At 46.7% G+C, this 26,689-nt stretch overlaps 1 protein-coding gene across 1 annotated transcript in view; it reads left to right on the top strand.

Moving 5' to 3' along the window:
- The window catches only part of LOC117368840 (deoxyribonuclease-1-like), a 66,788-nt gene that overhangs the window by 25,353 nt on the left and 14,746 nt on the right, over positions 1-26,689 (top strand). Inside the window, exons 4-5 of the mRNA XM_033962583.1 lie at positions 14,625-14,740; positions 24,880-24,992. Of these exons, the coding sequence (XP_033818474.1) occupies positions 14,625-14,740; positions 24,880-24,992 (229 nt within the window). The remainder of the gene's footprint in view (positions 1-14,624; positions 14,741-24,879; positions 24,993-26,689) is intronic.

The following is a 26,689-nucleotide window of genomic DNA, read 5'->3' as shown; positions in this document are numbered from 1 at the left end:
ACTCAGTCGGGTACACACTTTTGCCACATGTGTGTTTTACTCAGGGATGATATGATAGAGGTAGAGGAAAAGTCCATAGTCTGTTATTAAGACAGGGGGGAAGCTTCTGCTTGCCCTGGATCGGTAGCATGGAATGTTGCTACTCTTTGGGTTTTGGCCAGGTACTAGTGACCTGGATTGGCCACCGTGAGAACAGGCTTCTGGGCTTGGTGGACCATTGGTCTGACCCAGTAAGGCTATTCTTATGTTCTTATAAAATACTCTTTCCAAAAATACAAGGTCTAGACTCCAGGGGGCATGCAAGGAAACTACTAAGTAGAAAATATAAAACAAATCAGAGAATATATTTCTTCGTTCATCGTGTAATTAAATTCTGGAATTCATTGCCAGAGAATGTGGTACCTTAGCATGGTTTTAAAAAGGTTTGGATAAGTTTCTGAAAGAAAAGTCCATAAGTTTCAATATCTTCTGAGTGGTGAACAGAACATTTATTTATATATAAAATAATTTTAGAAAATAAATAGAAGAAAAGATAAGAATTTCTTAACTAATAGGAAAGTGTGAAAGAAAGATTACTGGTAAATGCCATATTGCTGGGATCCTTAGGCCTACCAGTGGTCTAAGTTGCACTAAATATCTAGTAAAGATGTTCTATAATCAAATTGAGAAGGCACTGTTAAATAAAATTGTTTTAAATTTGATTTAATGAGCCATTATTAAGATAGTCTTGGAAAAACAGCATAAAATCAATTTTACCCTTATGGGATCTTGCCTGGTACTTGTAACCTGGATTGGCCACTGTTGGAAACAGGATACTGGGCTTGATGGATCTCCAGTCCCAATATAGCAATGCTTATGTACTTGTATCTTATCTTATCATTTGATGGTTTATCTGAAGTGAGTTGCTGGTCTCAGTTGAATTTCCAGCGTGGAGGTGCCAATACCACTACAACCACCCACAGTTTGACACTAATTGGGATGGGATGAACACAGAGGATCTCTAATAAGAAAATAATGGGTATACATTGAAGGAACTAAGGCCAGTACTGGGTAGGCTTACACGGTCTGTGTCCCGTATATAGACATTCAGTTGAGGACGGGCTGGGGAGGGTTTCGATGGCTGGGATGGTTAAGATGGGTTGGAGTGAGCTTTGATGGAGACTCCAGTAGATAGAACCTAAGCACACTACCGGGCAGGGTTCTGGGTTTCTGGCCCAGAAATATCTAAAAAGGACCATTTAAATTAAATTAATTTATGGAGCATGTTGGGCAGACTGGATGGACCTGCCGTCATTTACTATGTTACTATTGTTGATAATCCCAGCAAAAAGGTCAGATTGCTCTGGCATGAAGACTGCTTTTCCTTCCTACTTCTGAAAGTAACACCCTAGAGCAGGAGTCTCAAAGTCCCTCCTCGAGGGCCGGAATCCAGTCGGGTTTTCAGGATTTCCCCAATGAATATGCATGAGATCTATTTGCATGCACTGCTTTCATTGTATGCTAATAGATCTCATGCATATTCATTGGGGAAATTCTGAAAACCCGACTGGATTCTGGCCCTCGAGGAGGGATTTTGAGACCCCTGCCTTAGAGCAAATGTAGAGACATACTGTCAAGGAAGTGAGGAAAAGGTAGTAAAACTGTTTTCTTCCCTGACTAGTTCAACCACAGTTGCAGTTGTATACATTTGTGTCACGATCTAAGAAAAGGTACCAAGTCTTAGTGCACACTTACTTGAGAAACAAGGCAACAATGTAAGTTGGGTTCTATTTGTAACTAAAAGATTTTTTTGCATATCAGATTCAACAATTTGTGTAGTGTATACCTATGCTGTTTATTTTGGCTCACTTACTTAATAACTCCAATAGCTTCATCATAATACGACCTGTGAAAAGGTACCAAGTCTTAGTTTCTACACCTGGTTTCATATAGCAAGTTATGAACTTTGACTCCGCCCACAAGCTCTTGGCCTTTTCACTCCCAAAGGGGACCGCCGCCGCTGACGACTCCGCCCACAAGCTCTTGGTAGCCTTCCCTATAAAACCACCTCCTTTGCGGCGCACGCCAAAGGAGCGCACCTAAGGAGCAGGTTCTGCTCCTTTATGCGCTCCTTCATGCAGCGACTTCACACACCTCTCCATTACTGCCCCTATTACCTTCTAAGCTATTTTATAAGTTCAATTCTCCTTCTCTCTTAAATATTTTCCTCACTTACAACTTTAGCTACACGGCTCTCTCATACTCCCCTATCTTTTCCTCTTTTTCCCTTCCTTACAATAACACTACTCGAATGTCTTCCATCCTGGTTATATGGGGTCATCGACCCCCCCCCTCGACCTTTAACTAACAATCGACCTAGGTGTTTTACCACTATTACTACTACTACAATTCCCTCAACCTTCCAGTCACCATCACAACAAATGTTTAAAATTAACATAGGTCTCCTAAACGTGCGTTCCATCAAAAACAAACATCATTTAATTCATGACTTAATCCTTGAATACAATTTCCATATCCTCTGTTTAACTGAGACCTGGCTCTCCCAGGGGGAGGAGGCTTATTTGACCCAAGCCTGTCCTAACAACTACAAAGTTAAATCCCAACTTTGATCACATAAAAAAGGAGGTGGTCTTGCAGTTATCTATCATAATTCCATCCCTTTCCATTCTGATATTTCCATCTCATGTAACAACCACCCTGTGGAAACTCAATTTTCCATAAAACAACCCCATTCCCTCAATTTCCTTCTTACTTATCTCCCCCCCCCCCCCAGTTACAAAATCAGCTTTAGCTACACTCATGTCTACCATCACGGACTTCAATATCTCTTATTCCAACCCCCTTATCCTCGGAGATTTCAATATTCATTTCAATCTTCCTAATCACCACAAAACAGCTGAATTCCTGACCTTAATATCAGATCTATCCCTAACTCCTCTATTTGCCTTGCCCACTCATTCTGCTGGACACACTATAGACATGATATTCAGCCCAACTTCTATCAGCCATCTCTTTCAAGATTTTCTAACCCATCCTCTCCCTTGGTCTGATCATGTCCTTATAAACTTTCAACTAAATTCACCCACACAACCATTTTCTCCCCATAAAAACACCTACATCACTAGAAATCTCAATAAAATCACCTCTTCTACAATTCAGGACTCCTTTAAAATAAACCTACAAGATTTCACTAATCTTCCAATAGAAGAACAATTTTCTCTTTGGACCACTTCAACAAAATCCTTAATGGACTCCATTGCCCCCCCTCAGGAAAGATTTTTAAAATCACAACCAAACAGAAAACCATGGTACAATGACCAACTCGTTTTCCTCCATCGACACCTCCGGTCTACAGAGCATAAATGGCGGAAATCTCAATCAAACAATTCTCTCATGTTATACAAGGAAAAAGCTACCCAATATAAAAATGCCATACACAAGCAAAAAAAGAATATTACTCTAAATACATCACCACAACTCACAACTCTTCAGCACTTTTTAGTATAGTTCAATCACTATCCCCCTACTCTAACAAGAAACCTCCCCTATTACCCATACAACCACCTGCTTCTGAGCTTGCCCTCTTCTTCGATAATAAAGTTAAAGAGATCAGATCACATCTCAGTCAATCTATCCACATTCCCCCTCAAGATGTCATCAACAAGTCGACTCTTCTATCTTTTAGTACCTGTAATAACTTTATTCCTCCCTCTCTAGCAAACCTTCAGAAAACACTTCATTCTACAAATGCATCTAACAATTCAATAGAAAGTATCCCCCCCTTAATTCTCAAAAAATTCTTCCCTCTCCTTGGGCCATTTCTTTTGGAAATGGTGACTAACAGTTTGTCTAATAGTTTTGTTCCAAAAGCCTGGAAATCGGCTCTTTACCCAAAATTAAAAAATCCCAACTCAGACCCAACTTCATTATCAAACTTCCGCCCAATTGCTAATCTGCCTCTCATCTCTAAAATAATGGAAAAATTCATATACAACCAACTAGCCGATTTCATTGACAAAACCAATGCCTTACACCCCAATCAAACTGGTTTTCGCTCATCTTATTCCACGGAACTATCATTACTAGGACTTCTCTCTACTATATACTATTTCCTTGATCATCGAAAATCTGTTCTCCTTATCTCTCTCGATCTTTCTGCCGTCTTTGACACTGTTGACCACTCTCTCCTCCTCGACCGCCTTAGAGATTGTGGTATTACTGACCAAGCACTCTCATGGTTCGCTTCATACTTTACCGATCGTTGTTTTAATGTTTAATCAAACAACAAAACTTCTTCACCTATATTTCAAACCTACAGTGTTCCACAGGGTTCTATTCTATCCCCTCTGCTATTTAATATATTCATGTCCCCTCTTCTCACTTTAGCACAATCTATAGGTTTCACAATTTTTGCCTACGCAGATGATATCCAAATACTTCACCCCATAGATTCCACAAACATCGCCGATATACAAGAAATTAATTCAAAATTAGATAAAATAAGTGATTGGCTCTTTGCTAACAAACTCTCCCTCAACATTAATAAATCTTGTGGTATTCTCTTCTCAACCAATCCTAAAGAAACAGTAACAAGAAAAATCTACCTTAAATCTCAGCCTGTAAAAATGGAAACAAAAATAAAATTATTAGGGGTCATCATAGACAAAGATTTAACATTTCACGATCATATCAGTTCAGTAGTAAAAACTTGCTTCTACAAACTACGACTTATTCAATTTTTAACCTCCATCCTTGAAACCGAAGCAATCACAACCCTAGTTCATTCCCTAGTCATTTCGCACCTTGATTATTGTAATTATCTTTACAATGGAATTCCTAAAAAAGAAACCCGACGTCGTCAGCTCATCCAAAACACTGCAATAAAACTTATATATAAACTAGGGAAATATGACCACGTCACTCCTCTTTTGAAAGAAGCGCATTGGCTACCCATTACACATCGTATCACTTATAAAACTCTTATGTTGGTCTTTAAAATCAAATCTTCCCATCAACCATCCTTTCTTGACAAACTTCTTATTCCATTTTGCCCATCACGGACCCTTAGATCTGCTGACCAAAATTTACTATCCGTTCCCTCTATAAAGAAATTCTTCTATACTAGAAAAAACAATTTTTCTGTAGTAGCTCCTACTTTATGGAACTCTCTGCCTTCCCAACTTCGTCAGGAAAAACTCATTGATAAATTTAAGACTAATCTGAAAACCTTCTTATTTCAAGATGCTTTTTACTACTGATGATTCTTCTTTCACCATTCACCTAACCGCTTTAATGAAGCGCCCCCCCTTCCCTCTGTTCCTTCCTTCCCCCTCCTTCTCACATTCAAAACTGTGGTTTGTTTGATTTTTCTTCTTCTTTCTCATCACTTTTTATGTAACTTTTCCCCTTCCCCCCTTGTTAATCTCACTTTTATATCTGTCATTGTCAAATGTCTTTAATGTTCACTCTTCCCTTTACTCTTTCTCTTTTATTAATTTTATAATCTATAAATATAATTTTACCCTGATTTTAACTTTTATTGTAAACCGGCTAGGTACTTGTTGATGGTCGGTATATTAAAAACTAATAAACTTGAAACTTGCATAAGTCTTTTCTAGCATATCATTAAATTTGGCTTTAAACTGAGGAAGAGGGGAAAGCCGACAGTCAATCTGACACATCGGACAAAAGTATCAAATAAGGATACTGAGCAAGGACATTGTAAAAGAGGGCTCGGGACTGAGTGGGAATTTTTGGAAAAAGGACCTAAGGAAGCAATACAAGGGCCCAGGGCCAAGGACATTGAGCAAGGACTTTGTAAAAAAGGGATCGGGGCTGAATGGGAATTTTTGGGAAAAGGACCTAAGGACGCAATGCAGAGGACCAGGGCCAAGGACATTGAACAAGGGCACTGTAAAAGAGGGCTCAGGGCGATAAGCGATAAGAAGGCATCATTCAAAAAATGGAAAAAGGACCAGACAGAGGACAACCAAAAGGAGCATAAAAGACACCAAAAGGAGTATCACCGAGTGGTTAGGAAAGCAAAAAGAGAATATGAAGAGAGACTGGCAGGGGAAGCAACAAACTTCAAATCATTCTTCAGGTACGTCAAGGGGAAGCAACCAGCTAGGGAGGAAGTGGGACCCTTGGATGATGGAGACAGAAAGGGAGTGGTAAAGGAGGAAAAGGAGATAGCGGACAGGTTAAATGAGTTCTTCACGTCAGTTTTCACAAGGGAGGACACAACCAACATTCCGGAACCCGAGGAGATTGTAAAAGGAGATCAGGATGAAATTCTGGTCCAACTAGAGGTGAGCAAGGTGGATGTCCTCAGGCAGATAGACAGGCTAAAGAGCGACAAATCGCCAGGTTCGGACGGCCAGGGTACTCAAGGAACTAAGGGCAGGTCATGCCTCACAAACTTATTATACTTCTTTGAGGGGGTAAACAGCCAGGTGGATAGAGGGGAATCCATAGACATCATTTAACTTGACTTCCAAAAGGCCTTCGACAAGATACCACACGAAAGACTGCTAAGGAAGCTAAGGAACCACGGGGTGCAAGGGGTGGTCCACCGATGGATCAAAAACTGGCTGGCGGACAGGAAACAGAGGGTTGGAGTGAAGGGCCATTACTCAGAGTGGCAATGGGTCACAAGCGGAGTTCCGCAGAGGTCGGTGCTGGGACCGCTCCTGTTCAATATATTTATTAACGACCTGGAGGTGGGAACAAAATGTGAGGTTATTAAATTTGCAGATGACACTAAACTATACAGCAGGGTCAAAATCATGGAGGACTGCGAAGACCTCCAAAAACATCTGACAACGCTGGAAGAGTGGGCCAAAAAGTGGCAAATGAGCTTCAACATAGCGAAATGCAAGGTCATGCATGTTGGGAAAAAGAACCCGATGTTCACTTACAAGATGGGGGGATCACCGCTAGGGGTGAACAACCTTGAAAGAGACCTGGGAGTGATGGTAGACACAACATTGAAGGCGTCGGCGCAGTGTGCCACAGCCTCAAGGAAAGCAAACAAAATGTTGGGTATCATTAAGAAAGGTATCACGACCAGGACGAAGGAAGTCATCCTGCCACTGTATCGTGCAATGGTGCGCCCGCACCTGGAGTACTGTGTCCAGTACTGGTCGCCGTACCTCAATAAAGACATGGCGGTACTTGAGAGAGTCCAGAGAAGAGCAACTAAGCTAATAAAGGGTATGGGGGACCTCTCATATACTGACAAACTGAAAAAGCTGAGGCTTTTCTCCCTGGAAAAGCGACGACTCAGGGGAGACATGATAGAAACCTTCAAGATCAAGAAGGGCATAGAAAACGTGGACAGGGACAGATTTTTCAAACTAAGGGGAACCACAAGTACAAGGGGGCACTCAGAGAAATTGAAAGGGGAAAGGTTTAGAACAAACGCCAGGAAGTTCTTTTTCACTCAGAGGGTGGTGGATACATGGAACGCGCTACCGGAGGATGTGATAAACAGGAGCACGCTACAGGGCTTCAAAGAGGGTCTGGACAGGTACCTGGAGGACAAAGGGATTGAGGGGTACAGATAGGAGTAGAGGTAAGGTTATAGGGACAGTATTAGAGGTAAATTATAAAATTAGTCAGAGACCACTGTTCAAGCAGTGGGCCTGATGGGCTGCCGCGGGAGCGGACCGGTGGGCGAGATGGACCTCTGGTCTGCCTCAGCGGTGGCAACTTCTTATGTTCTTATGTTCTTAAATTACTCGTTCTTAGGTACATTTTGCAGTTTTCATCATAATTTTAAAAAAATTCTGTTGGTCTTGATAAACAGAAGTTCTAGATTTTCAGGCTAAATTCCAAAACTGATGTATTCATTAATCATTATTTAGAGTACAGCCGAGGAATCTATGAAGATCAGCGTGCCTGATGGAACAGGATGTTATCCAAAAACTAAGGACTCCTTTTATTATGGTGCTCTAGCGGTTTTAGCGCGTGCTTAGCGTGTGCTACAATGGCACATGTGCTAGATGCTAACGCCTCCATAGAGCTTGCATTAGTATTTTTTGTTTAGTGCGGGGTTTGCGCACGCTAATCTTCGGTACGCGCTAAAAACACTAGCACACCTTAGTAAAAGGAGCCCTAAATCTCCAGCACAAGGTTACTGAATGACTAGACCTACGGAATGATTATTAGAATATAGCTGACTGACCAATGGATTTGGAAGAGTGCAAGGCCAGCCGAAGGGAGACTGTAGGAGCTGTGCCTAGTCCTGAGCACATGGTAGCAGAGTTCTGAGCACATGGCAGAACAGTGAGCGGAGAGTGTGCTAGCAGGAAGCAGCAGAGAGAGGAGCAGAGAAGGCGGTGCTAGCAGGGGAAGAGGCGAGAGCTAACTCCGCCCACCCCTGACATCACCAGCCAAACTCCCCCCATAAAAGGGGACGAGCCAACGGCGCGCAGCCGTTCGGCGCGCGGCAAAGGCGCTCGCCTTAGCGAGAGCGCCTTTGCGAAGAGCCTTAAGAAGAGCCAAACTACATAAGACAATGATACCTTAGGGCAACAAGCGGACCTCTCAAACACACTATCCCTTCACCCTAATCGTACAGGCTCTCATACTAACTCACAGACAGCAACCCTCTCAGACATCTCAAACTCTCAGTCTCTCAGACACCCTTATCTTTCAAGCACTAGATACCCCAATCTTCCAACTCTCAGACACCCTAACTTTCAAAATCTCACACCTGCTCACAGACAGATTTTTCTAATTTTCCTAATTCTCTTCCTTACTGACAGGCAGACCTCAATTACAACTCAGCAATGGCAGGGAGGACAAGAAGCGCGAAGTCTACAAGACCAGTATTCCAGTCGCTATGGGGATCCAGGAAGCGACCACGGACTGCGTGCAGAAGGAGGAAGACCCAGGACGGTGGACAGAGGTCTCTGTGCAGACCGAGACCATCCCCCAGCGCTACACTACAGTCTCTACACAGCCAGAGGAGGCTGCGCAGCTGGATGGAGATCTCATGCAGGAACTAAGGAGCCTCAGGGAGGAGGTAATACACCTGAGAAGCATCCGAGAGGACAAGGCCTACATCGACGGAGTCGTCCAGGAGCTGTCCCAAATCACCGAGCAGGCCCATGACAAGTCCATCCTCGAGACGCCCAAATCATCAGCTTTGAAACCAACAATTGGGATACAGGAAATGGTTAGCGGCACTGACTCCTGGCAGCTGGTGACCTCCTCCACGGGCAAACATAGGAGACCCCACCCCCCTTTTTCAATCTCTTCATCTTCTCCTTCTCCTTACACACAGGGCAGCTATACATCAACCCCTCAACTCGCCCTGCGGAACAGATTCCAGATTCTTCAGGAAGGAACTGCCGATGAGGAACAGGAGCAGGCCCAACACACAGCTCCATCTCCAGGGACAACTGACCGGCTCCCCCCAAAGAAGCGCAGAGTAATAGTCATCGGGGATTCCATGCTGAGCGGCACCGAGGGACCAATTTGCAGACCGGATATGTAATCTAGGGAGGTCTGCTGTCTGCCTGGAGCCAGGATACGAGATGTCACCGCCAGTCTGGATAGACTACTCATGCCCCGTGACCACTTTCCTATGCTTCTTGTCCACATAGGAACCAACGACACTGCCAGGAACACACCGGAGACCATCACCAGAGACTTTGGAGCACTGGGTGAGAGGCTGAAGCGGACAGGAGCGCAGGTGGTTTTCTCATCGATCCTCCCAGTTAGAGGCAAGGGAAGAGCCAGAGATGAACGTATCCTGAGGACGAACGAGTGGCTACAGGGATGGTGCCGGGATATGAACTTCGGATTCCTAAACCATGGGGAAGCGCTACAAGGACTTCAGAGACCAGACGGACTCCATCTGACCAGTAGGGGTAAGAACGTCTTCGGACACCGACTAGCCCGCCTGCTTCACAGGGCTTTAAACTAGGTAAGTCGGGGGAGGGTACCCATTCACATATTAGTGCAGAAAGGAATTATCCTGATGAGGTGAGTCGAAACTCCGCTTCCATGTCCAAGGTAAGTACCCACATTGCAAACAGTTCTATGGGAGTCACACCGACTCGGGTAGGATACACCTCACAGGGACTTAGCAAACACAAGATATGGAGGGCCATGTATGTCAATGCACACAGTTTAGGTAACAAAATTCTAGAATTGGAGGCTGAAATAAGGAATGCCGACCTAGATGTGGTGGCAATATCTGAAACTTGGTTCACGGACTCACATGGGTGGGATATGGCTATACCGGGCTACAATCTACTTCGTCAGGACAGAGAGGGCAGGTTAGGAGGGGGGGTAGCTCTATACATTAAAGAGGACATCAAAACCACCAGGATCAAGTACACCGGGGAGTCCCTCTGGGTAAACCTGGCAAGAAGCAGAGAAAAATGCCTGTATCTAGGTGTGGTATACAGACCCCCAAGACAACTGGAAGACATGGACACAGAATTAATTGAAGAAATAGAGAATATCACTCTACGAGGAGAAGCTGTACTGCTAGGGGACTTCAATATGCCTGATGCAGACTGGAACTCATTTTCAGCGACAACCAGCGGTAGCAGGAGGCTCTTAACCTCCATAAAGGGAGCACGTATCAAACAAATGGTAATGGAGCCCACTAGGGCCCAGGCGATCCTCGACCTGGTACTCACCAACGGGGAAAGCGTCTCAGAGGTCTCAGTAGGAGATACGCTAGCCTCCAGCGACCACAACATAGTATGGTTCATCCTTAGGAAAGGCTTCCCTAGATCAAACACGAAAACAAAGGTACTCAATTTCCGGGGCACAGACTTCGCACGCATGGGAGATTTCGTCCATCAGACGCTGCAGGACCAAGCGGAGACCGATGATGTAGAAGCTAAGTGGTTAACACTGAAATCAACCATACATGAAGCAACTAGCCGCTTCATAAAATTAGTAAATAAACAACAAAGAAACAATAAACCCCAATGGTTCACCGCAGAGATCTCGCACCTCATTAAGGAGAAGAAAAAAGCGTTTCTCTCCTACAAGCGCACGGAGAAAAGAGAGGCAAAAGTAGAATATAGGACCAGATCTACAGCGGTCAAAATGGCAGTTAGGGAGGCAAAACTTCGAGTGGAAGAAATTCTGGCAAAAAACATTAAAAAGGGGGACAAATCCTTCTTCAGGTATATTAGTGACAGAAAAAGGAACACAGGCGGGATAGTACGCCTTAGAAGACCGGACGGAAGTTACGTGGAAGCAGATTCCGATAAAGCCGAACTACTGAATGAATACTTCTGCTCTGTCTTCACCTGTGAGGCACCGGGACACAGTCCGCAGTTGAAGGCAACACAAAGCACAGAAGACCCGTTTCAGAATTTTGAGTTCACACAAGGTGAAGTTTACAGTGAACTGGCAAGACTCAAGGTGAACAAAGCCATGGGACCAGACAATTTGCACCCAAGAGTGCTCAGAGAATTGAGCGATGTCCTGGCAAAACCGTTGGCTGAGCTATTCAATCTCTCACTAAGTAAGGGGAAAGTTCCCCTGGACTGGAAATTAGCTAATGTTGTTCCTCTGCATAAAAAGGGTTGCAGGGCAGAGGCTGCGAATTATAGACCGGTGAGTCTCACATCAATAGTGTGCAAACTCATGGAAACACTAATTAAAAGCAAATTGGACACGATCTTGAATGAAGGGAATCTTCGGGATCCCAGTCAGCATGGATTCACCAAGGGTAGGTCCTGCCAATCCAATCTCATCAGCTTCTTTGACTGGGTAACAAGAAAGTTGGACTTGGGAGAGTCTTTGGACGTCGTGTACCTGGACTTCAGTAAAGCTTTTGACAGTGTCCCACACCGCAGGCTGCTAAGCAAGATGGAATCGATGGGGTTAGGAGAGACACTAACTGCATGGGTCAATGATTGGCTGAGTGGCAGACTTCAGAGGGTGGTGGTTAATGGTACCCTCTCTAAAACATCGGAGCTGACCAGTGGAGTGCCGCAGGGCTCGGTCCTGGGTCCACTCCTTTTCAACATATTCATAGGGGATCTGACTCAAGGGCTTCAAGGTAAAATAACACTATTCGCCGATGATGCCAAACTATGTAATATAGTAAGTGAATGCAGTTTACAGAATTATATGGCGCAGGACCTGCTTACATTGGAAAGTTGGTCCTCAACCTGGCAGCTAGGCTTCAATGCTAAGAAATGTAAGGTCATGCACCTCGGAAGCAGAAATCCATGCAGGACATACTTCTTGAACGGAGAAACTTTAACTAGGACTTCAGCAGAATGAGATTTAGGAGTAATCATCAGTGCAGACATGAAAATGGCCAATCAAATGGAGAAGGCTTCATCTAAGGCAAGGCAGATATTGGGTTGTATCAATAGAAGTTTCGTCAGCCGAAAGCCTGAAGTCATAATGCCGTTGTACAGGGCCATGGCGAGACCTCATCTGGAGTACTGTGTGCAATTCTGGAGGCCACATTACAGTAAAGATGTGCGCAGAATTGAATCGGTTCAACGGACGGCCACCAGGATGATCTCGGGGCTCAAGGGTCTCTCGTACGAAGAGAGACTGAACAAATTGCAGCTCTACACTCTTGAGGAACGTAGGGAGAGGGGAGACATGATCGAAACATTTAAGTACCTCATGGGACGTGTCGAAGAGGAAGATGATATTTTCTTTCTCAAGGGACCCTCGGCCACAAGAGGGCACCCGCTCAAACTCAGGGGCGGAAAATTTCATGGCGACACCAGAAAGTATTTCATCACAGAGAGAGTGGTTGATCATTGGAACAAGCTTCCAGTGCAGGTGATCGAGGCAGACAGCGTGCCAGACTTTAAGAATAAATGGGATACCCATGTGGGATCCCTACGAGGATCAAGATAAGGAAATTGGGTCATTAGGGCATAGACAGGGGGTGGGTAAGCAGAGTGGGCAGACTTGATGGGCTGTAGCCCTTTTCTGCTGTCATCTTCTATGTTTCTATGTTTCTAAATGTTGTTAATGAAAACAGAGGCTACATTACCCAGTAGTGTGGGCCTAAGTGAAAACCAGGTGCAGATAGCACACTAGAACCCATGAACTGTGTGACCTTCTATTACCAACTGATTGGTACAGAGTGTACAGGGGAATTTGTTTCCTGATCATTTGCAAAACAAGCCTAAACCTAAACCCTAGCCCAATAATAATATAATTTGGGTTGTCATGCTCTAGCCATGTTCTTAATTCCTATGAGCGTCGGAGCAGCATCAGAGAATTCAGCATGCTGGCCCACACTAAAAACCTCTAGCGTGGCTTCAAAAAAGGAGCCCAAAATTAGGTTTAAATTATTTTACTAAAATTTGGTACCTTTATCAATTTTAAATCAGACTCTGATATTACTTATAAAAATTATAACATTTTGTAACCCATATGACTAAAACCAGTTGTTTCTGTATTTTGGCGATCAAAATTTCCAGTAAACCAAATTTAAAAACTAACAATTGATATTTGCATTAATAAACTGTTGTCAAACTTTAATTTTTCTTGCAATTTTGAATCTTCAATTGTTGAATTATATTGTTAATTGAAACAGTATATCTCTGGCAAATGAAATGATAGAAAGATGTGGTTTGTTGTATTTGAATCAGCATCTTCTGGATTACTTAGTCAGCTGAATAACTCAATTTCTAAGACTTGGTCCCTTTTCTTGGATTATGACACATTTCTGCTCTATCCAAGAGGCTATAGCAAAGTAGACTCCTAGCTTTAACCCCAAAAATAATGACTTCAGTACAATTGCTGTGTCATAGGAGCTTGCTTCATTGTGAAGTAGACGTACTTTTACAAATTAGTATGCAATCAGATTTTGATATAGAACACGCTCTGTTCACAGAAAACACAAAAAATTTACAGTTACAGATTCCAGAAGGGAGATTTTTTTCGTCAGTCCTGGCTTTCTGCCAACCTCATCCTGGTGCATTATGGGACCTGCAACACTGATTTCAATAGATAGAATCATGGACTACAAATACTACAAATACTACAGTGCTTTGAGATGTAATTTTTAAACCAGGACTGGCCATAAAGTCTCCCTTCTGGAATGGGTAACCTGGTCACCCTAGGTATCAGCTCTCAAACAGTGTAACTAAATCAGCCTCAGACGAGCCTTTCTGATGCAATGAAAAACAAGGCCCTCCAACAGTGTCCAGTCTACATAGTAACTCTAAGATCTGATCAAAATAATGCTAACCCACAGAATTCTAGGGTCAATACCTTTATCTCAGATCAGGGTCATTATACAAGGTTCAGTCCAAACTGGTAAATAAGTTCTATTATTGCACTCAGCAGAGGTTAATTGCATGGGTTGGTTGCAAAAGTCGTTTTGATCTGTCCCAACCTCTAGGGTCTTCAGTCAGGACCCTCCAAAAAGTTGGTATAATTCATTAGTTTTACTAGTCATGCCTCTCAACACAGCTCCGGATTATCTTTAAAGCTGTGGCTCAAACAAAGCTGTGGTTTCAACCAACAATACTGCTGGAAGACTCAATGACTCGGTGGTAGTGCTGAGTGCTGTCAAGCTGGGTGTTTGGTTTGCACTCTATAGAAAGCAAAAGTTGCCAAAGATATGTTACTGAAGTAAATTTGATTCCTCTCCACTACAGGACAGAAATGGTGGAGATAAAAGAATATTACCATTACCACGATAATCACGGGTACTCAGGGACTGATGTCTTCAGTCGTGAACCCTTTGTGCTGAAGGTGTATTGTCCTATCACAGGTAAGGACCTGTCATTTGTAACACCATGGCAGCAGGTACACATCCCGTGAGCAAGGCTCCTGACTATTTGTGTCCTCTGAACCTTTGACTCCAGTTCATGGCCTCAGCCTCAAAAATTGTTCCTTTCTGGATTACTGACTTTGTTTATGTGTATGCTATATTATCCCAGGACAAGCAAGCAGCATATTCTTAACGCATGGGTGACGTCACCGACGGAGCCCCGGTACGGACACTTTTAACTAGAAAGTTCTAGTTGGCCGCACCGCACATGCGCAAGTGCCTTCCCGCCCGACAGAGGAGTGCGTGGTCCCCAGTTTCTTCGTTTCCGCGGAGCGAAGAAGACGCATGTGTTTTCAACGGCTGTTGAAAAATCTGATTTTTGCCTTCCCGCTCGCAAAATTTTCTTCTTTTTTGTTCTTTTTCCCTTCGGGTGTCTTTTCTGTTAAAAAAAAAAACACAAATAAACTTTGCTTCTTCTTTTTTCTTTATTTTTCAGGCCGGCCCCGGCGGGGCCTGTTGCCACCATACAGGCCTCCGGTTTTGATTTTGCGGAGGCCGTGTTTCCCTTCATGCCCCCTCAGCCAGGCTTTAAGAAGTGCCAGAGGTGTGCACGCCCGATCTCTCTCACTGACCCGCACAATTGGTTCCTACAGTGCCTGGGTCCAGAGCATCGGGCTGACACCTGCACCCGCTGTGCTACTCTTAAAAAACGTACATTAAAAAATAGACAGATCCAACAGAATATCCTTTTCGGTACCGGATCTGCCATGGAATCGGCCGCGCCGTCGACGGCACTGCAAAAGTCGGCACCGACTTCTTCGACGACGCCTGATCCTTCCTCGGGGTCGCTAGCACCAGGTAAGCCGGCTAAGAAGCCTTCCACTTCCCTTGAGCGCCCTCCTGCCACAGCGGCGACGCCGGTCCTCCTGACATCACGCCGGCCCCGCAAACGCTCCGCCCCGATTTCGGTGAGTGCCTCGTCATCGGCCTCCTCATCGCCGGGGCATGGAGCGGCACCTATGATACGGAAAAAGAAAAAAGCGGTACCGGTGCCTCCCCTGAACGACCGCATTGCGGCCATACTCCAAAGCCAATTGCAGGAGCAACTACAGCAGCAACTCCAACATCTGTTGCCAGCAATGTTGGCCCCACTCCTTCCGGTACCGGACCGGCCCGAGCCTCGCACCATACCACCGGTGTTGACCCCATCGGTACCGTTGAACACGTCCATGCCGGTGCTCGCAGCTGAACCACTCAATCCTCCCTTGCAACCACGCTCTGATGCCGACCCTCCCCGACATCAAGACCGACACCGGTCCCCCCGAGACCAGGACCGGCACCGGTCTTCCTCCCCTGGTACCGTCTCGATGCGCTCTGGCAAATCTCTCTCTAAGACTCGCCACGCTGAGCCATCCACACCACCGTCCCGTCCTGCTCACACCGACGTCAGGGACCCGGACTTATGGGAAGAATCCCCACCCGGTACCGATGATGAGGCTTCATCAACGGATGAGGAACCCTCGATGGTCAATACCGGTTCCAAACCTGAACAGTCCTCATTCACTAAATTTCTGAGGGAGATGTCGGCGGCTCTTTCTATCCCATTGGAATCCGACTCTAAGAAGTCCCAGGCTTTTCTCGACGCCTTAGACTTCGAACAACCCCCCAAAGAATTTTTAAAGTTACCCGTCCACGACATCTTATTGGAAACTTTTTACAAAAATTGGGAAAACCCTCTCACGGTATCGGGAGCCCCTCGAAAACTGGATAGTTTGTACAGGGTCATCCCTATCCCGGGGTTCGACAAACCTCAACTACCCCATGAATCTCTTCTAGTGGAGTCCACCTTAAAGAAAACCCAGGGCTCCAGTGTTTATGCCTCCACCCCTCCTGGCAGAGAGGGCAGAACGATGGATAAATTTGGCAAGCGCCTTTATCAAAATTCAATGCTTGCCAACAGGGCTAATAATTACACCTTCCACTTCTCTTTCTACATGAAGCATCTGGTGCAACAACTCTCCTCCTTACAAAAATACATCCCTGAACATAAGGTTCCTGTTTTTCAACAACAAATTTCCAGTCTACTCCAACTCCGGAAATTCATGGTACGCTCCATTTATGACTCTTTTGAGTTAACCTCTCGAGCATCTGCCATGGCTGTGGCCATGAGGCGCCTGGCCTGGCTGAAAGTTTCTGACCTCGACATTAATCACCAAGACCGCCTGGCTAACGCACCTTGTCTTGGTGATGAACTCTTCGGGGAGTCCCTGGACTCAACCACCCAGAAACTCTCGGCGCACGAGACCAGGTGGGATACTCTGATAAAACCTAAGAAGAAGACTCCACCTGCTCGCCCCTACAGACAGCAGTCTTCCTACCAACGCAGGTTCTCGACCAGACCTCTCAACCCGCCTCAACAACAGCCTCGCCGACCTCGGCAACAGCATCAAACTCAGGCTCGCTCACAGTCTCACCAACCTGCCAAGCCTCTCCCTCCGTCAAAGCCATCTCAGCCCTTTTGACTCCTTTCTCCAGGGCATAGCCAGTCTCCCACCATCATTGCCTCTTCCTCAACCGATCAGAGGACGCCTTCAACTCTTCCTCAGCCGTTGGGAGGTCATCACATCAGACCTGTGGGTCCTCAACATCATTCGGCTACTCTCTAAACTTCCAGACTCTTCCACCAGACAATTCTCCCATAGAGTCTGTTTCTCACTCCTCCCAATCCCTTCTCATCCTGAGGGAGGTCTAATCCCTCCTTCTTCTCAATGCCATCGAAGAGGTACCCCCAGCCCAAAGGGGTCTGGGATTCCTGGTTCCCAAGAAGACAGGAGACCTCCGTCCCATCCTCGATCTCCGGGACCTCAACAAGTGTCTGGTCAAGGAAAAGTCCAGAATGCTCTCCCTTGCCACGCTTTACCCTCTTCTCTCTCAACACGACTGGCTATGTTCCCTAGACCTCAAAGAGGCCTACACTCACATTCCAATCCATCTGACTTCACATCGCTACCTTCGATTTCAGGTACAGCACCGTCACTATCAGTACAAAGTGCTACCCTTTGGCCTCGCATCATCGCCCAGGGTGTTCACCAAGTGCCTCATTGTGGTGGCGGCCTTTCTCAGGTCCCACAACCTCCAGGTGTTCCCCTACTTGGACGATTGGTTAGTGAAAGCACCTACGTCTCCTCTTGTGCTACAAGCCACTCAGCACACCATCTCCTTCCTCCACCTCCTGGGGTTCGAGATCAACTACCCCAAGTCGCATCTGCTTCCCACACAGCGACTTCAGTTTATTGGAGCCGTCCTCGACACCACTCTGATGAGGGCGTTTCTCCCCTCAGACCGCCAACGGACCCTGCTCCACCTCTGCCGTCAGGTGCTCCTTCGTCGCTCCATTCCAGCTCGGCAAATGATGGTCCTCCTGGGCCACATGGCCTCGACGGTCCATGTGCTTCCTCTGGCGTGACTCCACCTCAGGACACCTCAATGGACGCTGGCCAACCAATGGTCACAGACCACGGATGCTCTTTCTCATCCCATCTCTGTGACATCGTCTCTTCAGCAATCTCTTCACTGGTGGTTGAACTCCTCAAATCTTTCCAGGGGTCTACTCTTTCATCTACCCCCTCACTCCATGACCATAACCACAGATGCCTGGGGAGCTCACCTGGGAGATCTTCGCACCCAGGGACTCTGGACCCATCAGGAACGTCAGCATCACATCAACTTCCTGGAACTCAGGGCCATGTTCTATGCTCTCAAGGCCTTCCAGCACCTTCTCTACCCTCAGGTTCTTCTCCTGTGCACAGACAACCAAGTCGCCATGTATTACATAAACAAGCAAGGCGGCACCGGATCTCCCCTCCTCTGTCAGGAGGCCATCCGCATCTGCACCTGAGCCATGGCCCACAGTCTCTTCCTCAAGGCTGTCTATATCCAGGGCGAACAGAACTCCCTGGCCGACAATCTCAGCCGCATCCTTCATCCTCACGAGTGGACTCTGGATCCTCGCACACTCCGCTCCATCTTTGCTTGCTGGGGCACTCCTCAGGTGGACCTCTTTGCAGCTCCTCACAACCATCAGCTGCCCCAGTTCTGTTCCAGACTCTTCTCTCCTCATCGTCTGGCCCCGGATGCATTCCTGCTCGACTGGACGGATCGGTTCCTCTATGCCTTTCCTCCACTGCCTCTGATGTTGCGGACGTTATTCAAACTCCGCAGGGACAGAGCCACCGTGATTCTCATTGCTCCTCGATGGCCTCACCAACACTGATTCTCCCTCCTGCTCCAGCTCAGCTCCAGGGAGCCCATTCCTCTTCCTGTGTTTCCTACTCTATTTATTCAGCAGCATCAGTCTCTACTACATCCCAATCTGTCCTCGCTCCACCTGACAGCTTGGTTTCTCTCGGGCTGACCTCTCCAGAGAATCTGTCTCAGCCTGTCCGTCGCATTTTGGATGCCTCCAGGAAACCGGCCACCCTGCAATGTTACCATCAGAAGTGGACCAGGTTCTCCTCTTGGTGTCTGCTGCATCACAACGATCCCACCTCATTGGCGGTGGAAACTGTACTGGATTATTTGCTCTCTCTATCCGATGCTGGCCTCAAGTCCACCTCAATCAGAGTCCACCTCAGTGCCATCACTGCGTTTCATGAGCCTATCCTCGGAAAACCGCTTACGGCTCATCCCCTGGTTTCCCGGTTCATGAGAGGCCTCTTCAATGTCAAACCACCTCTGAAGCCTCCTCCAGTCGTCTGGGACCTGAATGTGGTTTTATCAGCCCTCATGAAACCTCCGTTTGAGCCTCTTGCCACTACTTCACTCAAATTTCTGACATGGAAGGTGCTTTTCCTCATTGCCATCACCTCTGCCAGGAGGGTTAGTGAGCTGCATGCACTGGTTGCCAACCCACCTTTCACTGTTTTTCACCATGACAAGGTGGTTCTGCGTACCCATCCTAAATTCCTTCCCAAGGTGGTCTTGGACTTCCACCTCAACCAATCCATTGTGTTGCTTGTCTTTTTCCCTAAGCCACATTCTCATCCTGGGGAACAGGCGTTACACACGCTGGACTGTAAGCGTGCCCTTGCATACTACCTTCACCGTACCAGGGCTCACCGCTCGTCCCCTCAGCTCTTTTTATCCTTCGACCCTAACCGTCTAGGTCGCCCTGTCTCTAAACGGACGCTTTCCAATTGGCTTGCTGCCTGCATTGCGTCCTGTTATGATCGGGCCGGTCTCTCACTGGAAGGTGCTGTCACGGCTCACAAGGTCAGAGCTATGGCTGCTTCTGTGGCTTTCCTCCGTTCCACGCCCATCGAGGAAATCTGCAAGGCTGCCACTTGGTCCTCAGTTCACACGTTCACTACTCACTACTATCTGGATGCCTTCTCCAGACGGGATGGACACTTCGGCCAATCTGTGTTACATAATTTATTTTCCTAATGGCCAACCATCCCTCCTCCCTCTCTGTTAGCTTAGAGGTCACCCATGCATTAAGAATATGCTGCCTGCTTGTCCTGGGATAAAGCACAGTTACTTACCGTAACAGGTGTTATCCAGGGACAGCAGGCAGATATTCTTACTTCCCACCCACCTCCCCGGGTTGGCTTCTTAGCTGGCTTATCTTAACTGGGGACCATGCACTCCTCCGTCGGGCGGGAAGGCACTCGCGCATGCGCGGTGCGGCCAACTAGAACTTTCTAGTTAAAAGTGTCCGTACCGGGGTTCCGTCGGTGACGTCACCCATGCGTTAAGAATATCTGCCTGCTGTCCCTGGATAACACCTGTTACGGTAAGTAACTGTGCTTTCTGTGACTTTGGGATACTTTAAATTCTGTAATTTGAGGGTTTCTTTCTATGAATGTTATACTATTGATACGGAGAATCCATTCTTGATGGATTTATTGCATAGGCTCTATTCTGAGGATCTGTGTTTTCTTTGATTGCTGTAGTTTGAAGGTCTGCAGTACAATGTGTGCCAAAATCACTCAGGGTAAATTCTGATATTCAAAAATTTAAAAAGGTGCTTATTACAACCCTATTTTTAGAGACTTTTATAAAAAATGAAAAATGGTTTATGCTACTTTCTTAAGAATGCATTTTAAAGTATGGCCTATTTATTGCTGTAATGTCTAAAAATTATGGATGTACTAGGTCAGGGGTAGGTAATTCCGGTCCTCGAGAGCCGGAGCCAGGTCAGGTTTTCAGGATATCCACAATACCGTATTTTCACGTAGATAACGCGCACCCGTGTAAAACGCGCACACGGGTATAGCGCGCGAAAAACACAAATTTATGTACAGAAATTTTTATATACCGCGCATGCTGCCCGACTCTCCTTTCGCCCACCCCGACTCTCCTCTGGCCACCCCGACTCTCCTTTCGCCCGCCCCGACTCTCCTCTCCCCCTTGAAGTCCTGTCCCCACCCTGAAAGCCTGATGCCCCCCCGACGTACGATTCACCCCCCCCCACAGGACCGCTCGCACCCCCACCCCGAAGGACCACTTGCACGCACCCGCACCCCCACCCCGAAGGACCGCTTGCACGCACTCCCACCCGCACCCGCACCCCCACCCTGAAGGACTGCTCGCACCCCCACAGCCTCCCGATCCCCCCATCATGTAGAAGCTCCTACTGGTGTCCTGCTGCTTCCTCTTCGCGGTCCCGACTCCCCGACACGATTGGGGCAAGAGGGAGCTCAAGCCCTCTTGCCCCAGCCAACCGCGGCACCCCCAACACGATCGGGGCAAGAGGGAGCTCAAGCCCTCTTGCCCCCCCCACTCCCCGACACGATCGGGGCAAAAGGGAGCCCAAGCCCTCTTGCCCCGCCGACTCCCCAACTCCCCGACAATATCAGGCCAGGAGGGAGCCCAAGTCCTCCTGGCCCTGGCGACCCCCCCCCCGCTAGTTGTTCAGGCCAGGAGGGAGCCCAAACCCTCCTGGCCACGGCGACCCCCTACTCCCACCCCGCACTACATTACGGGCAGGAGGGATCCCAGGCCCTCCTGCCCTCGACGCAAATCCCCCTCCCCCCAACGACCGCCCCCCCAAGAACCTCCGACCGCCCCCCCAGCCGACCCACGACCCCCCTGGCCGACCCCCACGACACCCCCCACTCTCCTTCCCCGTACCTTTGTGTAGTTGGCCGGACAGATGGGAGCCAAACCCGCCTGTCCGGCAGGCAGCCAACGACGGAATGAGGCCGGATTGGCCCATCCGTCCCAAAGCTCCGCCTACTGGTGGGGCCTAAGGGGCCTGGGCCAATCAGAATAGGCCCGGGAGCCTTAGGTCCGTCCTGGGGGCGGGGCCTTGGGTACATGGTCGGGTTGGGCCCATGTGCCTCAGGCCCCGCCCCCAGGTGGGACCTAAGGCTCCCGGGCCTATTCTGATTGGCCCAGGCGCCTTAGGCCCCACCAGTAGGCAGAGCTTTGGGACGGATGGGTCAATCCGGCCTCATTCCGTCGTTGGCTGCCTGCCGGACAGGTGAGTTTGACTCCCGTCTGTCTGGCCAACTACACAAAGGTATGGGGAAGGGGTGTGGGGGTGTCGTGGGGGTCGGCCAGGGGGGTCGCGGGTCGGCTGGGGGGGGGTCGGAGGTTCTTGGGGGGGGCGGTCGTTGGGAGGAGGGGGATTTGCGTCAAGGGCAGGAGGGCCTGGGATCCCTCCTGCCCGTAATGTAGTGCAGGGTGGGGGTAGGGGGTCGCCGTGGCCAGACAGACGGGGGGGGTCGCCAGGGCCAGGAGGACTTGGGCTCCCTCCTGGCCCGATATTGTCGGGAAGTTGGGGAGTCGGCGGTGCAGGAGGGCTTGGGCTCCCTTTTGCCCTGATCGTGTCGGGGAGTCGGGGGGGGGGGGGGCAAGAGGGCTTGAGCTCCCTCTTGCCCCGATCATGTCGGGTGTCTGGACCGCCAAGAGGAAGCAGCAGGACTAGTAGGAGCTTCTACATGATGGGGGGGGGTCGGGAGGCTGTGGGGGTGCGAGCGGTCCTTCAGGATGGGGGTGCGGGTGCGGGTGGGAGTGCGTGCGAGTGGTCCTTCGGGGTGCGGGTGCATGCGAGCGGTCCTTCGGGGTGGGGGTGCAAGCGGTCCTGCGGGGGGGGGGGGGGTGAATCGGACGTCGGGGGGGGAACTATGTAAAAAAAAAATTGTACAACGCGCTCACGCGTATAACACGCAAGGGTATGCGCGGTATGTAAAAACCACGTATAACGCGCGCGTTATATGCGAGAAAATACGGTAAATATGCATGAGTTAGATTTGCATCTCAAGGAAGCAGTGCATGCACATCCATCTCATACATTATCATTGTGGATATTCTGAAAACCTGACCTGGTTCCGGCTCTCGAGGACCGGAATGGCCTAACCCTGTACTAGGTGAGCTGCTTAGTTATAAGCAGGGTACAAGTTTTTAAATAAAAATAAATAAATAAAATATGAGGCTCTATGCATCACTGGGTGCTGTATTCTGAGGATCTGGTGTGGGTTAAATAGGTATATAAAGCAAAGGATTGGATGCTGTATTCCAAGTGTTTGTACTACTGTAGGTGCTGGAATCTGAGAACTATATGCCAGCTATCTGTGATACTATGGTGCTGTACTCTGAATGTCTGTGGTAAGTGCTGTGTTTGAAAAGTCTGTGGGGTATTGTGGATACTGTAAATCAAGGATCTATGGTACTGTAGATGCTGTGCTACATAAGAACTGTTTGGATTATTTTTGTATGGTTGTTTTCCCCTCTTTTGGGGTATTTTGTTCACATAAGAACTGCCCAGTAACCTGTTTTCAACAGTGACCAGTCCAGGTCACAAGTACCTAGTAGAGTCCCAAAAGTAGCAAGTTTCCATGTTTTACTGTGTAATTTTATTGAGTGACCCCTAGTCTTTTTACTTTTTGAAAGGTGAACAATTTATTCTACTCCACTCAGTATTTGTTACATCTCTCCTTGGCAGTCTCTTCTCCAAGCTGAAGAGCCCTAACTTCTTTAGCCTTTTCTCATATGAGAGATGATCCATTCCCTTAATTATTTTGGTTGCTCTTCTCTGCACCCTTTCTAATTCTGCAATATCTTTTTTGAGATGCAGCAACCAGAATTGCACACGATACTTAAAGTGAGGTTGCACCATGGAACAACAGAGACACATTTATGATATTCTTTGTTTTCCTCTCTATTCCTTTCCTAATAATTCCAAACATTTTATTTGCTTTTATTGGCCACCACCACACACTGAACAGATTTCACCATATTGTCTATGACGACCCCTAAATCCATTTCCTTGCTGGTGGCTCCTAATGGGGAACCTAGCATCAAGTAGATATGATTTGGCTTATTTTTCCCCAATTTGAACCACTTTGCCATTGTCCACATTATCCCTCTCCCTTTACAACACCGCAAAAGCAGTTTTTAGCACTGGCTGGTGCGCTGAATGCTGTGTGTTGCTCTGATGCTCATAAGAGTTCCCATGAGCATCGGAGCAGTGCATAGCATTCAGCACACCTACCGGCACTAATAACTGCTTTCGCATTTCTGTAAAATGGGGTGGGGGGGGAGGTTAATTTTATCTGCCATTTGGATGTCCAGTCCTCCAGTTCCCAAGGTCCTCTTGCAATTTCTTGTAGACTGCATGAGATCTAACAGCTTTGAATAATTATGTGTCATCTACAAATCTGATGGTCATACTAGTTTCCATTTCCAGATTACTACAGATCCTTGCACCACTCCACTGTTTTCTATCTTTTAACCCGTTCCTAGTTCACAAAAGAAAATTGCCTCCTGACCACAGCTTTTTAATTTTGTCAGGAGACTCTCATGAGGGTCTTTGTCAAAAGCTTTCTGAGAATCTAGATAACCTACATCAATTTGCTCACCTTTATCCATATGTTTATTCATCCCTACACAAAATGTAACACATTGGTGAGGTAAGACTTCTCTTGGCTTAATCTATGTTGGCTCTGACCCATTAAATCATGTTTGTCTGTGTTTAATAATTCTGTTCTTTATAATTTTATTTTAAAATTTATACATCGCCTAAACCTAGGCAGTTTACAAAATAATAATAATTTTTATTATTATTATGCCCAGCACTAACAAGGGTCTCTATTGGCAGCATTTGAGTCACAATGATTTTATCTCTTTTGTAGTTGTTTCTGAGTTTGTTTTGGTTCCCCTGCATGCAGCACCTAAAGATGCACTGAGGGAAATGGATGCCCTCTATGATGTCTATGAAGATGTCTTAGGGAAATGGGACACTGATGTAAGTACTGTATGACACACAAAAACATAGTGGGAACAGACAATGAACACTCCACAAAATAAAAAAATAAAAACAGACACACACACTAGAGAGCTGCTGCCAGTCCAGTGTGAAATATATACCCACACACACTTAAAGCCAGACTGAGTCAGACATCCATCCACCAAACCCAGCATCCTGTCTCTGACAATGGCCAGCCCAGGTTACACAAGTACCCAGCATATCCCAAAAAGTAGATCAATTTTACATGGCTCAGTTCCAGGGATGAACAATGGCTCTCCCAAATCTATCTGGCTAATAGACATTTCCTCTAGGAACTCTTCCACTGTTTGTCACCTTGAACAAATTCTCTGGCAACAGATTCTACAGCTTATGTTCAAATAATTTTTATTGAAGTCAAGATAACAAAGGTAATACAAACTCTTACAATTTTCAAAGTAGAATTCAACCATACCCCCACCCCCCAATCCCGACCCCCACCCATCCATCCCCAGAGTCATTCTCTAGACAGCAAAACAATGAACCAACAATGTGGATGTTAACAAAATACACCTACGAGCATCATGAAATATCAAGAGTTCAAAAGGCGACTCCGCGCCAAAGGAGTCATAGGGCTCCTTTTACTAAGCCATGTTAGGGCTTTAACACGTGGAATAGTGCACGCTACATTGCTGCGCGCACTAGACCTTAACACCAGCATTGAGCTGCCTTAGTTCTAGAAGCGTAGTGCGCAGTATAGCACGCGATAATTTCCTGCATGCGCTAAAAACGCTAGCGCACCTTAGTATAAGGAGCCCATAGTGTTCCAAAAAGGTTCCCACGCCTTTTGAAATAAGCGCCCCCAAGGGGAGGAGCTCTCCACAATGTCTCTGCGTTCCCACATCAGGAAGGTGATCACTCGAGTCCTCCACAGAGAAAGATCAGGTGCCTCCACATCCAGCCATTTCAGAAGAATACACTTCAGAGCTATCGCTATTGTCCATTTAAGAAAAGTGGAAGTACCCCACTGTCAGGGATGGTAGCTGAGAAGAACACCAAAAAGTAACAAAGGAGAATGACGTATTCTTATTTTCCAAATATGTTCAATAAAAGTGAAGACGCGGTCAGATTCTACAGCTTAAACATGCACTGCTTAGAAAGTGTAGATGATTAGTTTTCAATCTGCTGGGCATAACTTTCATGTAATTGACTCAGATTTTTTGTATTTAACTGTTCCACTCATAATTTTGTAAACTTTCATATACTATACCTCTCAGTTTTTTAAATACAAACTAAATATTCCTAACCTGGTTAGCTTCTCTTCATATGAGAAGTGTGTTTATCATTTTTATTGCCCTTCTCTGAACCTTTTCAGCATTGGGGCCTCTAGTCATTCATCCCAGAACATAAAAATTCACTATGTCTCACTAAGTCATTCAACTCAGTCAATCTCTCCACCATCAATATTCACCCAATAATTATTGCAGATGCCAGTTTTTCCCTTCAGTGAGTAAGAAAGCTTCTCAACCATGACAATCTCAGTAACTTGCTTATAGCAGTAAGTAGGTTTGGGAATTCCTTTCCAAAAGGTGGCTATAGTTCAACAAATTGCAAGGAGTAATTAGTTAGATCATAGATAAACTTCATAAGAAAAATTCATATCCACCACCCTATGGTGTAAAAGCCACATCTCTATCTAGGATCCTCTGATTTTCTTC

This window comes from Geotrypetes seraphini, chromosome 11 (genome assembly GCF_902459505.1).
Source record: "Geotrypetes seraphini chromosome 11, aGeoSer1.1, whole genome shotgun sequence".
In the NCBI taxonomy this organism is placed as follows: Eukaryota; Metazoa; Chordata; class Amphibia; order Gymnophiona; family Dermophiidae; genus Geotrypetes; species Geotrypetes seraphini.
The sequence above is the reverse complement of the archived record's forward strand: the minus strand, read 5'-3'. Positions and strand labels throughout refer to the sequence as shown.